Below are 22,861 nucleotides of genomic sequence, written 5' to 3' on the forward strand. Positions count from 1 at the left end.
ACTCAGACGGCCCAAGTTATCTACCTGTTGAGGAAATAATGCAAGCTCCTGCAATATTTGCTCCCAATTACGCGCATACGTTCAGACAAAGCACCAAACCTGGTTCGGCACATGTCGAGTAAGAAGGTAACATGGTGCCAACAGCACCCAAGTGACATTTTTCTCAGTCCCCGCTTCTACCCCACACTAGAATACGCTCCCTACAAAACACACTCATTCTCCTCACAAAATGTAAACTTCTGATTTTTTCTAACACACTTTGTAAGAAAGCAAAAAGGCTGAGTTCTAGCTCCAAGATGAAAGTGTATCATATCCTGTGGTTTGGTCAAGTAAATAACCTACTTACAAAAGCTTCCTATGGAAACAAAAGTAGAAAACCCAAGACAACACTCATTGCTTGTACATTTTAGCATTTATATAGTTGCCATTTCAAGATAAAAGGTTCAACCGCTCTACCCTTCAGCCCTACTTCTGCTGCCGTCTGGAGGGAGGACACTTTCCAGCTACCGGGGTTGCCGAGAGCAGCCCCAAACACCTTCCATCATGTCCTGGAGACACGGCTGACCGAGAACTCTAACCCGCAGTTTGAGTTCCACAAACCACATTTACACCAGTATTATTTCACCAGAACAGCTGGAGCTGCATAATATACTGCCAACACGCTCCTAAGCAGGGCCAGTGTTGTATCAGTACAACTACATTTCTGCCAGTGTACCTTACAAGTACACTGCCTCGCCTCCGCCACAATAACTTCTAGTGACAGAAAGTATAGGTGTAACAATTCAGGCAACGAAGAAGAGCTGACATAAAATTATTCCCAGATAATTTCCCCTCACTTATTAAAACACTGAGCAGCACCTCTTTTGTATCAAAGGCACACTGACAGTTTCTTCGAGTCTGTAGGTACAGAAACTTCACTAGAGGCTTCCCTGAACATCTAATAATTAAGAAACACGAGCAATACACATAAAAAGTATATGTGTAGTAGTATAATATGAGAACTCCTTTATGCTAAACCATACTTGCAATATCTAAGATGCTGAAGTTTCCTTTGACAAAAACTTTTAAAGAACACATTCCAAAAAACCTTCCGCACGGGGAAATCTAATGCTGTCCTAGCAACACCACACTTAGAGCACGAAACGTCTACACTGACCTTAAGGAAGCGATGCAGCTGGAACAGCAGCGCTGCTCACAGATTCACTCGTGCCTCCATTTAGGGCTAACGGCTGAAGTCTGGTGACAACTTAGCCACAAAGAAAACCACCGAGGAGCAGAAGCCGCTAACACCGAGTCCTTCAAACCCCTCATGTACACACAGCCACAAAGAGAGTACTCTGGAGTGGTTTCTTTAAGCGACTTGGATTCTCTTCAGCTACCTTACCTGGCATCCTGATGGAAGTTCACATTTTTGAAGTAATATTTCACATTTTATCCTATACTCCACAAAATGTATTTACTCAGTTCGTGTAAGTTTGTAACAATTAACTTGTTACAGTCAAGTCGAACCTAATGAGCTACACTCCACTTGGACACTGCGACCGCCTGCTCTGGGATCTCACCTGCACGAGAGGGAAGCGGGGCGGGAGCCGGCAGAGCGACGCTGGGCACCGACAGAGTGAACACCTCTGCTGGAGACTGCACGGACGGAGTGTCTTCTGCCGGAGGCGTGAAATCTAGTTCATCATCAAAGTTATCTTCAAACTCCTGCAAAATATAGCTTAGTAAACAGGCTGATCCTTGTCTTAAATTAGCTCCAATACATTGATTTTAGTTTGAACGAGCAATGGTAAGGAGGCTTAGCTTTTTCCAAAGACAGCGACAGATATTTAGTTTTCTACTGCTTACTTTCACTTTGTTACTGATTTAAAGAGATTAAAATATCAAGTATTGCTTTTAACAAAAAAGGGGGGGTTGGTTGGCTGGGTTGGTTTTCACTTTAAATGCTGCCCCAGCTTTGAATGAATTACCATGAACTGACGAGGTCAAATATTTAGCAGTGAGAGCAAATTCAGTCTTAGGAACACAGATAACTTGTGTTCCAGAAGTAACTGTTCTCCGATGGTAACAACTTCTCCTCAGGAGTTTTGCTACAGTGGGCATGCATGTTCAGTATTCTTACCCCACAAAAGTGTCTTAAACCCCATCAGCAGACTAAGAAAAACAACAAAAAGGTTCTTTACGACAAAATTGTCTCAAGGGTATAGTTTAATTACTGATCCTTATACCTAGTAATGACTTTGAAAAGACATTAAAGATCTTTACCGCAGCACGGACCAAATACTTAAAACAAATGGTTGCGGCGAGACTTCCCAGCGTGTAGAAACGCGGCTGTTGGCTGTTTCAGAGGAGAGAACGCACCGCGGTGCTGGAGCGTCAGCAAGCGCAGAGCACCGGGACGAAGAACCAAGCAAGTGTTCTGGACACGAGAACGCAGCTAAAAACACCGCCGGTGTGTACACGTGGAACTTCCGATGCTCACCTTGAAATCTATCTCAGGGTCTTTACAGCAGGAGACACAGTTTGCCAGCAGTACTACCAGTACTACCAGAGTGCACAGGGACAGAACCACCAAAGAGGAGGAAACTTCAGCTGTAGCTCCTCCTAGAAATAAACACGTAGGTAGCATTAGATAAATATTTATCATTATAAGAAGTTCCTTCAAAACATATTACCCATCTGCACTTCGTTAAAAGATGGAGTTTGAAATTTAAACTCTGTAGATATGATCAAAAATAAGAGGAAGCTGAACAGAACAGACGTGCTGCTGAACTACGTCTGTGCTTCATCACCTCTAGTCAAAACTCTGAGAAGACCCTCTGAAGAGGGCTCTCAACACAACACTTGATATTCATCTACATCAAGTCTTCTGGATCACACGCATGCACGTTTCCATTTGCCACCATCAACACGAGAAAAGGGGAAGGTAACGGCTGGCTGACGTTCACTTCCCTCAGATGGTGAAGAACTTCACTATGTAGACTGAAAACTGCCCGAGCCACAGATATAAGCATTTTGTGAATCATTACCTAAATTACTGTAACAAACACACAGGTAATACAGCTTTAGATAAAATGTAAGAGATTCCTTTGAAGCTCTAACTGAAACCAAATAATAAAAGGTTGCTTTACTACAAAGAAAAAAAAAAAGAGGAAACATATGTTACCAGATTTTACTAACTAAAATTATTATTTTAAAGGCTTTTTTTCCAAAACCACTCCACATAATTTCCAAACAGCCTCCTCACCTTCAGCACCAGCTCCACCAAAGGGAGAAGTCACCACAGGCCACGTACTGAACAAACGGGCGCGAGCACACCACACAACCGCAACACGTACCAACCCAGCGGCAGCTCCCGGCCCCCGAGCCCCTCGACCGCCACCCCGCGTACCAGACACACCGGGGAAAGCTGGCAAGAGCAGATCACGACACAAACTATACCAACAGCATGTTTCACTATTCACAAGATGCATCGCTAGTGCGTCTGCAAAGACTGCTGTTGGCAAGCTGACTCCAGAGCGGGTCCTTACGAGGGAAGCACCTCAGCTGTCACGGGTCAGACCACCACAGAAGCTCTCAAGCTCCCACTCTGGGTTTCTGGCACACTGTCTCCTTTTCCATGCCCACACAGCCAATGCGAATGTTAGCGTCTCCCTGCTCACCACAGGAGATGAGCGCTGCTCATCAGCATCTCCCCTGCCCCAAACACCGGATCCTCTGGACGGTCTGTTTGACCAGCCTCTACTGAAACTTGGAGCCATTTCTCAACATTTCCTTTACCATTTAAGCTTAGTGCTTCTTCTCAAGACCTGACAAGGGGCTCACTCACCTGACAGTCCGTTTATTGCAGCCACATGAGCTGATGCAGCACAAGGCGTTACGGGTACCTCCGAAGGCGCCGCGCACCGCACCCGCACCCGCGCTGCCCCGCGCAGGAGGCCGCCTCTGACCCACAAAGTTCCGCCTTCTCGCGGCAAATACAACCAGGAGCATCCCAGCTCCTGCTGGTCTTATGCTTGTTTTCTGGTTTATTTAACTCAAAATGAGACATAATGAGGACTAACAATCATAAGCTGCATTTATCATACACGTTAGATCCACTGCACATGTATTCAGCTATTTCGTATCAAAAAGATAACCTATTTCAGCTGGAATTCCTTCCGTAATGGAATTGCACATTTACCAAACCTAAAATCTAAGTGTTTTATGGAAATAACACTCTTCCCCACAAGGGAGCACATCCTTCTATTGCTGCTGGTCATTAAGTCACCTCACAGTCCTTTTGTAATTGCCAAGAGAAGTGTGTGAACTGACAGCAATTAATTGGATAAAGTAATGAAGTTTAACGAAAAAGGGAAGCAGGGCTCACCTTTGAAGAGGCAGCTAACCATTAACAGTTCATTAAAATGGAAGTCATCTAAACTTCTAAAAGCAAAATGTCACGAAGCTATAAATGATGCTCTAACACAGTTATCATGGGCAAGTTTCTGCGGCCCTTACAGAACAGCGTTTCAGACGGGTCACGCACGTTAAGAGTCCCTTACTAAGAGTCACAGAATCCACTCTACTTGGATAAACTTTGAAGTCTCTCACACAGCCATTAATAAGTAATATTTTTTAATTTGCACTTCTTTTTGAAAAAATGAATGTAAAATTAAGTATAAAATGATGGCAACCTATAATTGGGCTAAAAATTAGTACAAGTGAAGTTATTTTAATAGCTTGCATAAATACATATTCAGTGATAGAAGTCACTGATTGAGTACGGGAGCGGGTGTTTGACAAAGTGTTAAAAATCTGCTGCAGTGTAACCTCTTCTGCATTTTTCAACTGTTTCCATGCAACGACTAATTCACTGGAGCTTAGTAAAGTGACTGGGAGCTGAAGAGGTAGGAGATGTTTGATACCTCCTTTTAGTTGTAAATTGTGAAGGTATGAAGGAATGACAGTTCTTTATTATAAGATCCTGACCAAAAAAGCAACCAGAAAGAAATTAATTAACTTAAAATATAGTGTAAATTTAATTTTCATTTAAACCTAGAAAATATCGAACGAGTATCACTTAGAATTTAATAATGAATGCAGAAGTGAAGAATCTCAACACGACAGATTCTAGAAGTAGAGAACTTCATAAATTTACTCTGCATATAATCTCCATTTAAAAACCAATCATGTTTAACGAAAGCCCGCACAGTAACAACCTACTACACCTTAATATCTATCCAGAAGTCAGAAGCTGTTGTTTAGGAAAGAACCTGCAGAACAGATCCAAAACATAGTACATATAAAACGCCAATGACATAAGGCTTCCTGCGGTTAATACAAACAGCCTAGACTACTTTGGTCTGGTATATCTAAACTACTTAAGCAGGAGGAGGTGGCCTGGATTATATCACTACAACATTAAAATAAGCAGGAGAAGCAGAGTGTCTGTGTTACTACACGTGTTACTGCAAGATTCACACAACATAATGCTCTACAAAGAACTCTGAGCTAGCAAATGTTTCATCTTGAAATGGCATCTAGGTGATCCTAAATTATCAACACAGAAAATAAGGTCTGTCTTTTTCCTCCCAAAGCCTCACAGCATGGAGTACCGATTCTGTGCTGGTTTTATCCAGATTTTTATTCTTTAGAAGCACCTGGTGTGATGAACAAGTCGAAGCCCTGGCAGAGGCAGGCACTGCATTAACAGCTACTGAAGCAGGTTCCTCAGCACCTCTCAAAACTGCCACTCGATAAGCAAGTTGTGTGCTAACATCTACATTGAGCACAGCCCACCGGCAGTCAAACCCTGCGCACGGGCGAGCACACGCACATGCTCACTGAGGAGCAACGACGACAAATCATGCTGGCATTCTCAGATCAAGTATAGACACGAGAACATACACTTCAGTATGTATTAGCATGTTTCAAGGAGTGGAAAAATGTTCTTTTCATGCAAAGCACATTTCAAAGCAATTTGTATAGGTCAGAATTCTCCATGCCTCCCTAAGTGTCTTTCAAGTCTACCTTCTTCATAAGGTAGTTCACTGACTCCAAAGCGCAATAACTATCAAACAACTCTCACTAGAACTGGTTTCGTTCTCTGTCGGGTCTCCCAGTGTCTCCACAGCCGCTCAGCACGGCCCCGCGCCCGCGCCCCCACCCACGGCCCCGCGCCCGCGGCCCCACCCACGGCAACAGCCCCACTCGGCGAGCCGGGGCCGTGAAGCCACCTGCCCGCGCGAGGGGCCGCAGCTCTGCCTTTCTTCTACAACAACGGTTCAACACTGACTCTCTTGAATTTGGCTCAATGTGATTAATCATGTTGTTGAGGTCTCAACCTTCAGGAAATAGGGCTAAATAATGCATGACACCATACGGTTCTAAGCTTGGGGAAAAAGAAAAGTAAATGTACGTGAGTGACATTACTGAGTACAGCACCAAAAGACATTCACTGCTGGGATAAAGGCGGCGCGAGGCCCAGATAAATTAAGCATGATTAGGGAACAGTGAACTTCAAGGGAGCATCTGAGCACAGTAGTTGCTACGCGACAACAGCCTCTCTTCTCTCCAGAGCAGCTCTCGAGATGGCATTTCTGCACTGACAGCTGCAACCGCTTCCAGCACAAAGCGAGTGTGACAGCAATCACTTAAACCGTCTCTTGGACACCCGCAAATTATATGATCGTGAACTGAGACGTTAGCTCACAACACCAAGGCAGAACAGAGCTGCCTTTAAAATAATAGGAATGACCAAATCTAACTCTGCTCCCTTGCCACTTCTGCAGTATCCTTCACAAGCTTCATCGCTTACTCTGTGTTCAGCAGATACTAATGTAACCAAATTAAAAAGTGTAATATCACCCTTATTAGGATGGGTTTAGAAGCCATCCTGACTTCTCCACATCATGCTGTCATTCTCTCCTGCGCTAGCAATTAAGTGGGAAAGCGTTCTCCACTCCTACCCAGTTCTTCACCAGCCAGGTTCAGATCATAATCTTTTCTCCACAAAGCATTTCTCCTGCATTTATTTACTCCTGAAATCTGCAGAGATTTGCTGCTAATAGGCACAAACCCAACAGAGATACAACCAGGTCTGTAAATTCTGAAAGCCTACAGGTAACAGTAGAATACTAAAGCAATTTCAGGCACATCTGTCGGTAACGGCTGACTCGTGTGACAAAGTAAAGCACAACGTGCGCTGTAGCTCCTGTATTTCACAAAAAAAGCCCTGAAGAGCACATTCCACTAGTTACCTCACTCCATCATCTCAATTTTTTCCTGCTATGCTTCATTTAACAACTGAGCTGAAACCAGACCCAGTTTTGAGAATAAGTTTCAGCAGAAAAGGGTGCAGTACCATCATTTAGTTGTGCAATGCTATATCACAATAGGCTATACAATGCTATATTACAACTGCATCCAAATCACCATCAACTTTCAGCTATGACACAGCACAAGCAAACAAAAACTAACCCAAGTTTTGAAGCAGTGTGTTTGCACTTCAGACACTCTTCGGAAAACAAAAAGAATTTTGGATGGGGGCGCTCCAAACTCCAGCCGGCCCTGTGATCGGAGCGACCGCTACCAGCGCCAGGCGACAAAATACTCCCAAGATCCCAGATGACTTTCGTTGACTTGACGTCCTTGACATAATACCAGCACCTTAATGAAAACGAAGGAAGCACTTCAAGCAGACTGGACGTGCTCTGCCACCCAGCACATCCCTAAGGACAGACACCTCCAGCCCTCTGAAGGAACTTCAATGAGGTCCTCAGCTCGTGCCCAAACGCTTCAGGTTTCACATTTTTAGTATAATACTTACTTCCATTTGAAGAAAACAGAAGTGTTAATAAAGTTTGAAAAAAATAAAAATCCAGAATAAGCTATTGATAATTTCATTAATTGTAGAAAGTTATTTCAAAAGCCTATCATCTCATGACATTATTATCTTTATACTGGATAATGCAAAGATTGCGTAACTAAGAGAAGTAACCTTCAGTATGGATATTACAAATGTATCTGTATGCAAGATTTTATTTTTATCTTTCCTTCTTCCTTACAACTATGGAAAATCCTAATTACCAGATACAGTCTCAAGTACTTAAAACTACAGCTGGCCAGGTTACTTGTGCACACCGCTATTTAATCTTTCTGAATACAAGAAGTAGTAATTAACAGTCAATAAAACTATTTCCTGCCTAAATCTGAATTGTGTTACATGGCCTAAATCAAATGCTTAGAAAGACACTGGTAAGACAACAAGAGTTTCAGAGGTCGTGCAGCAACACAAAAGAATCAAATCAAATCAAAAATCACATACAGGTTACTCTGTTACTGTGAAACATGTCACCCCCTCATTCGACATGCCCACTGCAATCCTATCTTATCCCCTAGGTCCCTCACGAGGCAGGCGGGTAGGATGAAAGGTCAACGTGTGCACACACAGTTCTTGCAAAAAAAACACCAGCTCTTCTTCTTTAGACAGTTAATTTTCAATGGCCAAGGTAATGAGGACAGCAAGCGGCAATTTCCTGCAGATCTTCCCCATGAAGCAATAAAGAACCCGCCCTGGCACACTCCTTCAACCCACCTTGTGTTCTGCGTATGTTTCTAAAGGGACAAAAGCCAGTTTTGTAGTCAATGTGTTTTGTGGACAAGAGACCCTGAAATCATTACTGTCCTGATGCAGCAAGTCACCATTCTGTCAGGAAGAAACATTAGATACTCCTTTCACAACCTGATGTGTAACTCTGTAAGCCAACAATTCGTGGCAAACAATCTCAGTCCTCATGAAGAATGCAAGAAGCCTGTCCTGCAATCTAAGCCAATGCTTTTTCAAACTATTTCACCCCCTGCTCCCCTAAATTTGCAGTGTGCTTCAAATGAGCTTGTACAGCTGCTGGAGTCCACTTCGCATGCCAGGGCGGCACAGGTTCCATATCCTACGGCAAGAATACCCGGGGCAACGTGGGATCCTCACGTAGCACAGCACCCCGGAACAGCACAGCTCCGGCCCTCGTCCGTTCCGAACGCTCGTCCTGGCCCGAGTGCTGGCTGGACAGTCAGCAGCTACTAGAACTGGGAGCTGGGGTTAGTTTTGCATTTCTGTCCTATTATGCTACCAGCCTTCCCACTAATGTCAAAGAATTACTCACACAACAGCATACTGCTCAATTTTAATAAGGACTAAATATAGGCTGGTACTTCAAGTGTTTACAGAGTGAGATCTGTTTGAAGTTTCAGTGTCAGAGTCTCATGTTTGCACAAAGGCATCTTAAGACAAGGTAAAAAATACACGTGCTAAATAATTATGTATCCTATGCCTTCATGGCAGTGTTTCTGGAAAATCTGGGTAGCATTATCATCTTGCAAAAGTATGATCTGATTCTTAAGTGTGTCTGTGTATATATACATATATATACACACACACACAGACACAGACACACACCCCAGTTCTGCAGAGCACACTGCACTGCTAGATGCTGCTCTTGACAAGCCCTGTTCAAGCACGGCATGCTCGCATCCGCTACAGCATTTCTCCAACAGTGAGCCACGGGAGTTGTGCGTTTTCTTAAACCATTTAAAGAAACATGAGAAGATTACACGTCATGGTATCTCCAACCATCAGGAGTACCTGCAGTATGGAAAGCAAACCATCAGTATCTCCTTCCCCCACCCTTTGGCAGGAATACAACCTATTAAGATACATTGGTTTTGAATAGACTAATTTATTTCTGTTCATGTGAAAGGAATCCATACATGTAACCTTCATATGGTGGGATTTTCTAGAATCTTGGTTTTACAGTAGATGCATTTTCCACTGATGGATGATTGGGTTGAGAAACGTGAGAAAGCAAGCAGCAGCGTTTTGCCAAATGAGCTCATTGAGGTCTATTTCTCATCCCGACTCATAGCTGAAGCATCCCTGGGAAGAATGGACCCCAGGATGAATGACTGATTTTGGAGAGCTGGATCTAGTCTACAGGCTGAAAGCTTAAAAGTCAGGAATCAAAAGTCTACTGTTTCATTTTCTACAGTTCTTTCATACCAAAAAAGTCTCTGGTTGCAAAGATAGTCCTAAAAAAAGCCACGTCACTATTAAGTCACTTCAGTGATGTTTCCTTTCCACTAAGGAAGATTTTGTAAGTCTCGTAGTGTTGGACAAGGTGTTACTTTGTACCGGCATTTCTACCGAAAATGCCTCAGAAGACAATTCACTGACATAAGTTGCTTTGCACCATCACCGTGCCTGAGCTATATGTGGCACAACACCTCGACACATACAGGTTGTGCTTAAACTATGCACGTAGATGGCAACAGCTATCCTGACACACTTTGGACATTTCCGCTTGTAAAAATGTCTCAAAATGTTTCTACTATCACTGACTTTGCTCAAGATTTTTCATAACACCAGTATAATGAAAACAAAGAGTTTATACAGAGCAATAAAAGCATTGAAGATACTGCAAATTGTATCCAGAACCATATCACGCTCCTGATACGAGATACACACACTGAACAAAGACAGACCCAAAATAAAGTCTACGGAAGACTCCAGCACGCCACGTGCTGTCCTGCTGCACAACCGGAGCACTGGGAGTGAAACCGAGAACTACAACTTCTGCAGCCTCTGGCACCACGGTGACTGCAGGGCCCTCCATCCTGCACCAGTAAACCACACCCGGACAGTGCCTGAGACCAAACCAGGACATCACCGCCACTCCTGCTTGCCGGACAGCAGTTCAGTAGCCCCCTAAAGTATAAATTTACCTTCTGTGCTCTTCAAATAGAAGGCTGGATGTCACCGTGTAATACACGCTCCTGTTTTATACAGGATCCCGGGCAAAATCAGCACTAATTAATGGGCCCTTCCAAACTAATGACCCGCACTTGGTGCTACAGCACCACAGCTCTGGACGACTCTGCTCGGCGCTACCTTACTGTGCTGCAGTGACCCCTCGGGAATGATCCAATACACCCAAGCACTCGAGACGTGAGAAACGACCTCAGAAAATGACCTCCTCCGATAACGCTGTTTGGCTGTAGCAAAGTCCAGACACTTCACAGGCAGAGGAAGTCGAGCAGCCTGCGAACAGAGCCTCGCGTGGAGCATCCCCGCAGGCCAGAGCGCCACAGCTGGCTCCCAACCAGAGGCACAAACTCACAGACAGAACGACAGACAACAGACAACTTACCAGCTCCAGCTCTGCAATTATTAGGCGTCTGGGATGGAAACTTCGAAAAAGAAATACAGGGAGAAGCAAACAAGTTTCATGTTTGAAAGGGCGAGGAACAACAGACCACTCCCAAGAAAAGCACAAATCACTAATTAAAATCCCAACTTTACAGGCAAGATTTTTCTTAACTTCAAGTGGCCCGAGTCACTAACTTGCATATGCTTAGAAAATTGCTTTTCTCATCATGTGCAAGTGTCACAGACATTTATTTACATTGTTCCAAGCCACAGGCCACAATCACAACAGTCTGACAGAACTCCAACTGAAACATCACGCCAAAGCAACTCAAAAGCAGCAATATCCCCAAGAGTATATATACGCTACAGAACTCACCTTACCAAATAAAAGGAAGCGATTACTTAATCTCAGTGGTTTAACTTGACATCTATGGCCAGCTGACTATGCTAGATACAGCTGCATGAACATCTAGATGCTCTAGATGGATGCCTCCAGATACTAGGTACCAATTTATAAGCATCTTTTCCTGGATCGTACATGACCAAGCTCCAAGGACTCTCTGCCACGATACTCAACTGGTCCAGGAGAGAAGTCCCAGAACTGAGGTTCTCAGCACAAACCAAGAAGACACAAAGGCACCAGTCCAGCTGCCTCAACTTCAACGAATGGACTATGAAGTTCACCACAAAAGTAGAAGTGACCATGCTTGCTAAAAAGCTACCACCCATTCACGCTTTACAGGAAAACGAGTACTTTTGAGTCCCTGTTACTCTGTGTTTGCAAAAACTTCATATAGCACAGAAATGATGGAAATACTTTGGCTGACATCACACACCTTTGATTCCTATTTTCAGCTTTCTGAGAGAGGCAACCGAACTAAGGTCAAGTATGGAAATCCAAGTCAGAAGAACAGCACAAGAGCCTGAATGTAAATGCAAAGCTTTAGCACAGTAAAGCAGACATGACAGATGACAATGCACCACGTTTGGCTGCAAACTACCACTGCTGAAGAGGGGCTCCAACGGCCTCCTTCAGCCACAGTTCTGAAAGTGGACATCACCTTAGCCTGGCGCATTCAGGTGAAAATCACTAACACTCCACAGGCTCAAAATAACTACACTGCATTCTACAAACCACTTCCCAGTAGACTTGCCCTCAGCCCCTGCCTCCCGCATAAAGCGAAACCTTGACTTCAGCACTATCACAGTACATAGCAGTGCCCCCCTTTTCCATTCACAGAATAAATTAAATCTAAGTTGGTCAAAGTATTTTTAGCTCCTAGCATCTTGTTTTTCTTATTTTCTACAATAATTGCTATGAACCCTACCAGGGGAACAGTTAAAGCCTTATTTCCTTTACCTCCTCTCCTTACTGTTGGAAAGTGAAAAAAACCTTAAATGAGTTTAGAAATACAACCTCGAAAATGCAAGACGAGTACAGAACACATCATCCATGCACACCTTCACCTGCAACCACCACAAAGCCATGTCTAAAAGGAGCAGCACCGTTCATGTCGATCAAGGCCCCGGGAGCCCGACGGCTGCCCAGCCACCCACTCCGGCATCCTTCCGCGGCAGCGCCACGCAACGGAGCATTTCTGAACTCAGAATCCAGCCCAGCCTCGCTGCAACCTGCCCACCACCCTTTCCTGCTCTCCAGCTTCCTCCTCAAAACAGAAGTTAATTTATTACTGGTGCATTCCATGAACAATTCTGCAAAGTTCACTGCAACAACTACAGCCATCTTCCTCTTTCTCTGTGGATTCCCACCTTTCTTGTAGCCAGCTCAGGGCAACGAGCTGGTTTTCCATCGTCAAGAAGCAACCTTCCCTGCTAGGTGAAGAACTGCGGGATACTGAAGTAATTCTGAAACCAGTTATTAATTATTGTGCAAAAAGCCCATTCAATTATTCATAAGTTTACAAGTCCTATCTATCAGACTGAGCACTGTGGTGAACTGGAGAAGCTGCCAAGGTTCTTGAGGTCTTAAAGGTTTAAATTCTAAATATCTGTAGATAAAATAATAGTAAAAAACTATGTATTTGGATATGGGCACTGATACAGCAGAAAGCGGCAGTTCCATTTCCCAGAGCTCACCGGGTTTCCAATGACAGGACCTGGCACAGTTTGCTAAACTTCAGATAACATCCCCTGTATACATAATTTGGGCTAAAGTTATAACCCAAGACAACACATAAAATTACAATACCTCATTAATTTTGTACTGGTCCAGTATTACAACATCATAGGTACTTCTCCTAGCAGTACTGCACTTCACGTACCCGATTCGGTCTCTAAAAAAATAAATTAAACATCCCCACAACACTTTCATTCTACCTCTTGCATTTTTGTCCAATCAACTTTTCATTGTGAGAACTCAGTTTTTACCAGTGTCACGGACGTTATGCTTTAATCTCCCAGCTTTGTAAGGTATATAGCATCGTCCTCGCAGCAAAGAGGAGGTTTTATTTTAAAAAGATTTAAGAGACTATTTGATGCAGATGCTCTGACATCAGCCTGTAAACAGAAAAATTAACCACATTTCAGGAAAAGTAAGCCACGGAAAAGGTGGAAAAGACGTCTACACAGAACTGATTCTGCTGTGCTACTTGCAATTTGATGACAAGTTAATATTATTTCAACAAACTTTAAATAAATACAAATACATGAGTAAATTATCATTTCATCTCAAAGGAAATACAGATTTAACTGACAGTCTTCTCTTTTTTCAGAGCACTTTTACAGAAACTAGGAACGACTTAAGAGAAGGCTGAAAGAGGGAGGAACTTTTAAACAATTCGGAGTTGTTCTTGGGAACAAAACTAACTGGGAGAGAGGCATAGGTCCAAAAATAAAGGCAGCAAGGGTTCCACTCCCAGTTTTGATACTTTCTGTGGAACAGCAGCCAAATTGCCTAATCTCTGCGCTTCAGATCTCTCCCTGCACCTCCTCCTCCTGAACATATTGTCTGCTGCTGCTCCTCACGGCCAGAACCGAATCCCAGCACACATTCAAACCAAACCTAACAAAACCCACTCCCAATACCATGTTGTGTTTGCAAGCCCCAATGAAATACCAAAAAGAACTCTTTTTATGGTTGTTAACTATCAGTACTAATAAACCTCTGACCAGTAACTCATAAAATTGAGAGGACGTATTTTTTAGCTTGTGCTTTGAAGATAAACAGGAAAACAAGCAAGAAAATAGAAGGAAGTTGGCGTTACCTAACATAAGAGACAAATAAATGCGAACTCCATGACTGTTTAGAGAGACTGGGAGAGGGGGGCGGGTGGAATCCGACTAATCTGACCGGAAAGCGGGGAAGCACCGTGTGCCCTGAGGAGCCTCCACCCAGGAACGGGAGTCCCGGTGATTCACTGTCAAAATACGAGAAATCACGCCGCGGTCTGCACAGGTTAGAGCGGAAGCCACTATAGAAATAACGTCTGCGGGTAAACACGGAGAGAGCACAAGCACGCAGTTCAAGTGAAGGAAACCGAGATAGGCAGAGCGGGCTATCGCTCCTCCACAGGCACCGGCCATGCCCGGCAGGCCGGGAGCCGCAGCCCGCCGTGCCGCGGAGCCCCATCCTCCGCCGTGCCCCTCCCGGCGCTCCGGCGCGGAGCCCTGCGGCAGCGCGGGGGAGGCACGGGGACCGCGAAACCCGCAGCCCCCCCGCTCCGCCACCACCGCGGGCCGCGGCCGCCCCGCTCCCGCGCTTCCCCCGCAGGCCCCGCCGCGGAGCCGCCCCCACCCGCGCCTCACCTGCACCTGCTCGCGGAAGCGGAGCCGCCCCGCCGCTCCCCGAGAGAAGCGACAGCAGGAGGACGAGCCCGAGCGGGCGCAGGGGCCCGAGGGGCAGCGGGCCGCCCCCCCGCCGCCCGGCAGCCCCGCCGAGCCCCCCGCGCTGCTGCATGCCCTCCGCTCCCGGCCCGAGGCTCGGCGCCGAACGAGGGGCCCGAGGTTCTCAGCGTCTCCGGTGAGCCCCCGCGGCAGCCGCTGCCCCCCGCCTGCGCGGCGCGGCCGCCCGCGGCATCGGCCCCGCTCCCCTCACAGGACCCCGCCAGCCCCCGCGGGCGCCGCCGCCGCCGCCATCTTCCGGGCTACCTGACCGGGAGGGGGTGGAGCGCGCTGTTGATCGACAGCCTGTTGCGCCAATCAAACCGCGCCTCACGCTCAGGAGGGGGGACTACTGGCTGGGACGGGGCTAATCCGTGATTGACAGCTAGATCAGCCAGTCACTCCGCACAGGGCCAGCTAGAGCAAGCGGAGACTGCGGGCGCGAGAACGCCGTCCCGCGGCCGGCGGGAGGAGGACGGAGTTTCCCTCTGATTGAAGGCGCGCTCCACCAACCGGCTCCCGAGGGCGGGAGCAGGAGGCGGGGCTTGGCTGAGCCCGTGCGCAGGGCACGCGGGAGGAGCGCGAACAGCGCCGCCTGCAGGCGCGGCGTCCGCCCGCCGAGCCCCCGGAACGCGCCCGCAGGCCAAGGGCAGAGCGGGGTTAGACACGGACGGACACGAACGCTCCGCAGCCGTGCGAGTCCAAGGCTGGAAATGACCCTGGTAAATGAGCGACAAGCGCAGAATTCAGAGAGAATGGTTACTCTGGTTTAGGTTTGTGATTCTGCTGAATTGAGCATACGTGACAATGAGGTGATGGTTTTAAGTCGCATAAATGGGAGCGTTAATGCTAAGGAGTCAGGGTCTCTCTATAGTGAGGAAATAGGGAAATACCATTAATGTGAGAAACTAGATTTCCATTTTCCAAAGAATTTAGCAAAAAGGCTAATTACGTCAAGATTACACGACAAGTCTGGGAGCACAGGCTGTCCAAAGAAGCGCACAGTGAGCGCGCCCCGGGACCACGAGGGGCAGCCCTCGTGCCCGAGGAGCCTGGGACACCACGTCCGGGCAGGCGCGCCTGAGGCTCCGTCCCGCTCCGCCATCAAAACGCCTTCCTCGCCAGGTCTGTCTGCCCCCAGTCGTCCTCCCTCTGGCTTGAAGACACTAATTGTACTACCAAATGACCCATTTAAAAGAAAAAAGTTCTAATTAGTTTTCCTTCCAAGGGAAATATTTTACTTGAATAAAGATATGGGGAAGACAATCTCCTCTTGTATTATTTTAGTAAACTATTGTCAATGCATTATGCTGCTTATTGAGAATTATTTTGTAAAAGCAGTATAAACCAATACAGTCCCAAAGCATTCCTTGCATTTTATGGACTGGGAAGGCAAAATGTGGCCCTTTCCCTTTAAAATCAGTGATACGTCATATGCAATACGTAACACATTGGGATTTTTCATGTACAAGCAGCCAGCATCCCAATCTCAACAGCTCCGTCCCGCCGCAAACGCGGCGCTGGTGCCCCCAGGTCTGCGCACGCACCGGCAAGCACCCGGCGCGCCCCGCACGTCCGCCCTTCGCCCCGCCCGCCGCCGAACCCGCCTCCACCGCGCACGGGCGCAGCGGCCTCTGGCTGCGAGCGCGTCTCCTGCTTGACATCGCAGCCACGTTTTTAAACGACGGTTTTTCAAAGGACACTGTATTTCTGTGGTGTAACCGCATGGGCAAATCTACCCATCAGTACAGTGTGTGGGGTCTGCGGTGCTTCTGAGACCTGTCACTGACCTCACGCAAATTCCAGACATAAGGAACGCCGAGGTCCACAGCAGCGACCGACATAAACTTCATCTGTAGCCTATGAGCGGGTCTGCAATGCAATGGTGTTCTCATTTCCACAGTGAAAACAACCCGCTGCATTTTAAACACAGCAGACTGCTTTATTTCCCAACCCGCCCTATCATCATTGCGTGTTAGGCCTTTGACGCTGTTTGCTGATAAAACAGCAGTTGTAACAGCATGTGGGAAGTCATGGCAGTACGTATGTCACTACAGGGACGTGTCAGAGCACCAGTCGGTAATGATGGTGCTCTTAGGTTAGCTGTGAATTAGTCACTGGTAGAAGCTTAATAACCAAACCTTCCAGCCCTTTGTTCCCCATGTTAGTCACAGTTACTCCCGATCTTCAAATACACCACGAATATCCCCAAAACCAAAGATGCACACCTAACCTGGCTGCCGTCATCAGCAAGGTCACCATTCACCCATTTACAATTCGTGCAGTTAAACATTTGTAGTAACTATGGGATGAGCAACCTAGTACCAAGTAATCCAAAAGGTACTTGAAAAGAAAATATATTTACTTAAACAAAACTCTTCCTGTACACAAAATGGGATGTATCACCACATATCACGGCCTCACGTCTCTCGATTATGCGCTGTTATCATTGCCAAATTACTGAAGCCGGTGCTCCGTGTGGGAGGCGTCAAAACCTTTTTTTAGAGACAGATAATTGGATCAACTAAAGGATGTTGATGGTTTTATTTTCAGTTGGTTTTCTTCAATACTTCTTATAACATTATTGGTGCGGAAGGAATACTGTCTAGCAGACTGAGCAAGCTGCCAGAGCGGTGTTAAAGGTCTTCAATTTAACTGTGAATAAAGCCCCAAAAGATGCACAATTTGCTCACTACAAACCAGTGTCACTGAGCATCGGGAACAGGGCTGCGTACAGAACCAAGGTCGTTATTCCAGGCCGCTTTTAAGCATCAAGATTAGTTTCTGTGTACACAAATGCTGAGACACCCTGCTCTGCCCCCTCCACAGCACAGCCCCTCACCCTTTCATCTCTAACCTTGTCTTTCCCTCTCAGCGTTGTCTTTTTATATTTAACAAAGTTATTTGCTTCTCCACCTGACAGAGACAAAACAAATGCCGCTGCTTTTCACCTCCACGTTCAGCTGTACGTGACCCAACAGTTTCTATGGAGCTGGAGGCACCTTTCCCAGCTCCACCACCGCAGCTCCCAAGGAAAAACAGCTAAAGAAACCCGGGTTTACACCAACCAGTCACCAGATCTGCCTCTTGGAGTCCCTGTTTTCCCCTTAGTGTCTGTCACTCTAAAAAGGGCTTAGAGCAGAACTCTCTCATTTCTCCCCACGTATGCTTGAGTTTGCCGACGGAGACACGAATCTCTGAAAAATACGCAGGGCATATTTCGCATCGCTGATATAAAATTCGGTTTAGGTTAATTTAAAGCGTGCTCGGTAAGGATCCAGCAGTCCTGAATCCGTTCCCGCACGGGCCGCAGCGCGCGGTCCCGGAACCGGCCGCTGCCAAACTGCCCTGCGGGGGCAAAGTGTCCCCGCGAGCGCGGCGAGCGCGCGGCCTGTCCCGCGGCGCCGCACCCTCCGCACCCTCCGCACCGCTCGCGGCTGAGCAGGACACACAATGTGAGCTCTGCGTCTATAAAGAGCAGTCTAACACCACATTCTATTAACTATTATACATCACCGCTTGAGCATGTCACCTGTTGAAAGAGAAAAATTGAAGGAGTTACTCAGATGTGTGTCTTGAGTCCTATCATTTCCCGGCACAGCTGCAAATTATATATAAAGGAAACAGTAGGAGAACAGGAGTTACAATGACTAAGGAGAAACAAGCTGTATTTCTGAACACAAAAAACCACTAAGGGATGCATACAATCTATTCCCTAGATACCAAAACGACTAGCATAAGAAATGACAAGTAACAGCAGGCAGTGTTTAATCACTCTGAATGAAAGCTTGCCTAGGACTTCTGTATAGCAAATATAATACTTATATTCTAAAAAGTATTTTTAGTAATTATATATATTCTAAAATGTATTTTTTAAGTTCTGAATAATGTGAAGTCTTAGAACAAATTTTGAAAGAAAGAACAATTAACTGCAGGGAGGCAAACAGAACGTGAGAAAAAAGCCCGTCTGGGCCAAGCAGAGGATGCCAGCCTGAGCGAGTGCGCGTCGGGCAAGACCGCTGTCCGTCCAGAGCTGGGCGGCGCGGTGGACTCGGAGCACGGGCGCTGAAACAGGTCACTTGATACAGTGCTCCACAGGAGAGCAGCACTGAATGTGGAGATGATAGGGATTAATACAAAAGCAACACGAACAAGGAGCAACAGGTCGTAATAAAAAGGGAGTTGTAAGAATGGAGCAAATTACCCGATGGAGTTCCTCGGGGATCGGCCTGTGGAGCTATACCAGGTATATAATGTATATACATTATATAATGTATATAATGTATATGATGTATATAATGTATATAATGTATATGATGTATATGATGTATATGATGTATATGATGTATATAATGCATAGTGCCATGAACAGCAACCGTGAGCAGGCCCAGCCTCCGGAAGCCTGCGTGTGACGCAGAGCTGGAAGCTGCTGCGGTGCCGAGCGGGCCCGGAGCAGCACGCTGGAATTACTTGACCTTCCTGCCTGCAGTGACAGAAATTTAATAATGCGAGCTGCAAAGTCATGTTCTTGGGCTTCACCGGCTGGAAGCAACAGAGGAGGGAGAAGATGCGGGTGCTGTGGGCAGGGTGCCCGCGCTGCCCGAGTGGCACTGCCCCCGTGACACAGCTGTGCAAACAGACTGCGTCATGTTCAGCAGAGAAGGAATACTGGGGCTTTTACACAAGGCATTGGTAATGTCTGGTGTGAAATATTTATACAATTCCAGTCAACAGTGTTAAAAAAGATAAACTAGAATAAGTGCAGACTGGCTATTAGAATGATTACAGAAATACCAGTCTTAGGGAGAGATATAAAGAGCATGGTTTGTCCAGAGTGACAGTGGAGAAACACTATGCAAGTCCTTCATAAATAGATTTTGAAATAAATAGCGTGGAAAAATAACTAAGTTAAAGGTTAATGTGACTGCGAGATCAAATTTTTGTAACTGATTGGCAGTGTGTTTAGACTGAAAACTAATAAAACCATTTCTCGCTATTCAAGGAGATCACACGCCGCCATGATCTTTCAAAGGCAGCAGTAAGGGCAGGAACCTAAACGGTCTGGAGACGGAACCTGATATGCCCATGGAAGAGCTGCATAACTAAGTACGAAAATGAGTCTGTGATCAGCAGATGTTTTGGATATACCTCAAGAGGTTTGAAACGAGACTAGATCTCTCTTGCTCTTCACTTGTTATGGACCCCACGCCTGACCCCGCTGCTGCACGGGGCCCCTCCTGAGGACTTTCCACACTCCTCCGAAGCGCCGGGCTTTGCCAGCGGTTCCACTTCACCTCTGACAGAGGATGCGCCTGAGCGGGCGCGCTGCACGGGACGAGACGCGGCTCGGTGACGCGCCTCCCGCCCCGGCCAGCCGCGGCTCGTGCCCGCACACGGACGCGCGGGGACCCCGTGGGACCCGCTCCTGCTCCCCAGCCCTCCAGCTGCACGGGCTCCGGGACCGCTCCACGTCACCCAGCTGCGCAGCCTGCTGCTGCCTGGTCCGGCACAACATGCTCTCTTCCATCGCCCGAACTAATTATTGCTTGGCATTTTATCGTCTACAACCTCACAGCTGATATTTTATCCCTTACGTTCTTGCCTTTTCTACTCTTACTTACCATGGTATCAATGAGGAGTAATCCCCCTGCAGCACCTCCTGGTGCTGGAGAACCACCGTCACCCCTCCGGGGCAAGGCCAGGCCCCGTCCCCAGCCACAGGGTGGTGCTCGCTGCCCTGCGTGCGCGCAGCCGGCGGGGCGGCCCCGGGCGGGAGCCGGGCTGGCGCAGGGCTCGGCACGCTGCTCCTTGAGCAAGGGCTTCCCACATCAGCGTTCGCGAATCCTCCACATCTGAGGGCTTTACATTACAAGAAGTCTGATGAAGTGTAACAAACATATGAAGGTAAGATGTGAAGGGGAAGAAAATGGGGGGAGCCAAGAGAGATGCTAACATACTGATGTCTGTCCTACCGCAGCTCATCACTCAGTATTCGCAGGCTTGCCAGCCTTGTCCTGTTCTTCCTGCTGAGCTCAGGCAATGGAAGCAAAAAGGAGAAAGGCAAGCTAGCCCAAGAGTCAAAATCTGCCCGATCTTCACCCGCATTTTTACACCGGCGCAGCCTGTAACATCACTTAAAACGTATCCTGCTCCTGAGACTAATCCGAATTACTGACACACTTCTTCGTGCGCTGCTCCAAGCCCCAGTACAACAGCTACCCCCGAGAACGTGGATTTTGGAAACAAAACAACCAACAACAAAAACCCAAACCCACCAGATCCAAATAGGAGCTTAGTTCTAGAACTAAGCCTCTCCTTCCTCACACAAATACTGTTATCCTGTGCTCTATAAAAGGAGCTGCTGGGCTGCTGCCTAAAAATAGGAAGCCTTAAATTTTTTACATAAAAAGGACAAACAGAGAAATTATTCTGATTACTCTTTATCTGATGCTGGTGGGTTGTTTTAAAAGTAAGTTAAACGAAATCATTGCCCGAAGCATTTACATTTGTGGTTGTTGTTGAGCCTCTAACGCCTAACACATCCCGTTCCGCGCAGAAGAGCCGTGACTTGCCCCTTCCAGGACACGGCGCCACTTCGGCCCATCTTCTGGACAAAACGTGGCTGGGCCGCCCCCGAGGAGCCGCCACGAGCAGCGGGGACCGGGGCCGCGACCCGACGGCTGCGGCCGTGAGAGCAACCCCCGCCCCAGCCCTGGATCAACGCGCGTTTGCACAGCGCGGTGTTGTGCTGTGACACGGCTCCTCTTGGGTCACCACTTCTGAAGGTCACGTTAGTGCCGGGAAGGTAGGGAAGGTGGAGGGTTAAGGCAGCCCGGTGTCAACATGCGGATCCTGTGTCTGCGCTGAAGAATGATTCATTTTACAAACACGTAGGTATCAAAATGCAGGCAGTTCTCCAACCACATACGAGTTAGACTATCTGTTCTTGCTGATACAAATTTTCACACACGAGGGGGGAAAAGTGCTGGTTTCACGCATCACTTTGCACTGGATTGTGTCCAGTTGCTTTACTTATCATTATGCAACTCAACCCAGGGCAATTCAACACCCAAAGACAAAATTAGAAATAGTAAATATATTTGCACTGTTTTCTTGCTCTCCATAACAATATTTGTTTCAATCCCCAACCCAAGTCGAACTGTATCACGCAAAATTAAGTCCAGAAAAACATACCAATAATTTTATTTTTCTGAACTGAGTATTCAGCTGTTTATTGTTGCCAGAGCAGGTGGGACTGTTTCTGTTCAGAACACGATCCACGCGGAAGGGCGGGCTGCGCGGCCAGCGCCGCGTCACCGCTCGCGGGCGGCGAGGGGCAGCACGCGCGCCCAGCCCGAGACGTGCTGCCATTTCAACCGGAGGCGCTTGCCCAGAAAAGCTGTTTCTGGTCAGGGGGATTCCTTATCGCAGGATAAAAACACCTATTAAGTGCGATCCCCTCAGCATCCTCTCCAAATAAAGCTGTAAAATCCTAAGGAAAGATCTGGCACAGCTACCACACACGTACAGAGCCCGTCTTCTCACGCACTGGGGAACATCCTTTCCGAGCGCCACTGGCCTCAAAAGATCCTTTCTTTTGAAGCTGTTCAGCTGGGAGGACTTAGATATATAATAAATAGTAAGTTAACAGGCCGCAATTCCAGTGCTGAGAAACCCTGAAGTTTTATAAGAATGAAAAGCAAAGAAAAAGAATATAAATAAGAGCATGTAATAAACTTCACTGTTGTCATCCTTGCAAATGCAATACAAAAACCCTATTATATAGGCACTTTACTCTACACAAAAGAAATTAAGAGATTGATTCCACAGTCTGTATTC

At 46.8% G+C, this 22,861-nt stretch overlaps 1 protein-coding gene across 2 annotated transcripts in view; it reads right to left on the bottom strand.

Annotated features, from left to right (window-relative positions):
• The window catches only part of LMTK2 (lemur tyrosine kinase 2), an 80,931-nt gene that overhangs the window by 22,250 nt on the left and 35,820 nt on the right, over window positions 1-22,861 (bottom strand). Inside the window, exons 1-3 of one of the 2 annotated variants that reach the window (XM_065031601.1) lie at window positions 14,948-15,304; window positions 2,483-2,604; window positions 1,563-1,707 (exon numbers count right to left, since the gene is read on the bottom strand). In XM_065031601.1, coding sequence (XP_064887673.1) covers window positions 1,563-1,707; window positions 2,483-2,604; window positions 14,948-15,098 — 418 coding nt within the window. In that variant the 5' untranslated portion in view covers window positions 15,099-15,304. Of the gene's footprint in view, window positions 1-1,562; window positions 1,708-2,482; window positions 2,605-14,947; window positions 15,305-22,861 lie in introns of those variants that run through there. The other variant, XM_065031602.1, reaches the window with a different exon arrangement.

This window comes from Columba livia, chromosome 15 (assembly GCF_036013475.1).
Source record: "Columba livia isolate bColLiv1 breed racing homer chromosome 15, bColLiv1.pat.W.v2, whole genome shotgun sequence".
NCBI classification, from domain to species: Eukaryota; Metazoa; Chordata; class Aves; order Columbiformes; family Columbidae; genus Columba; species Columba livia.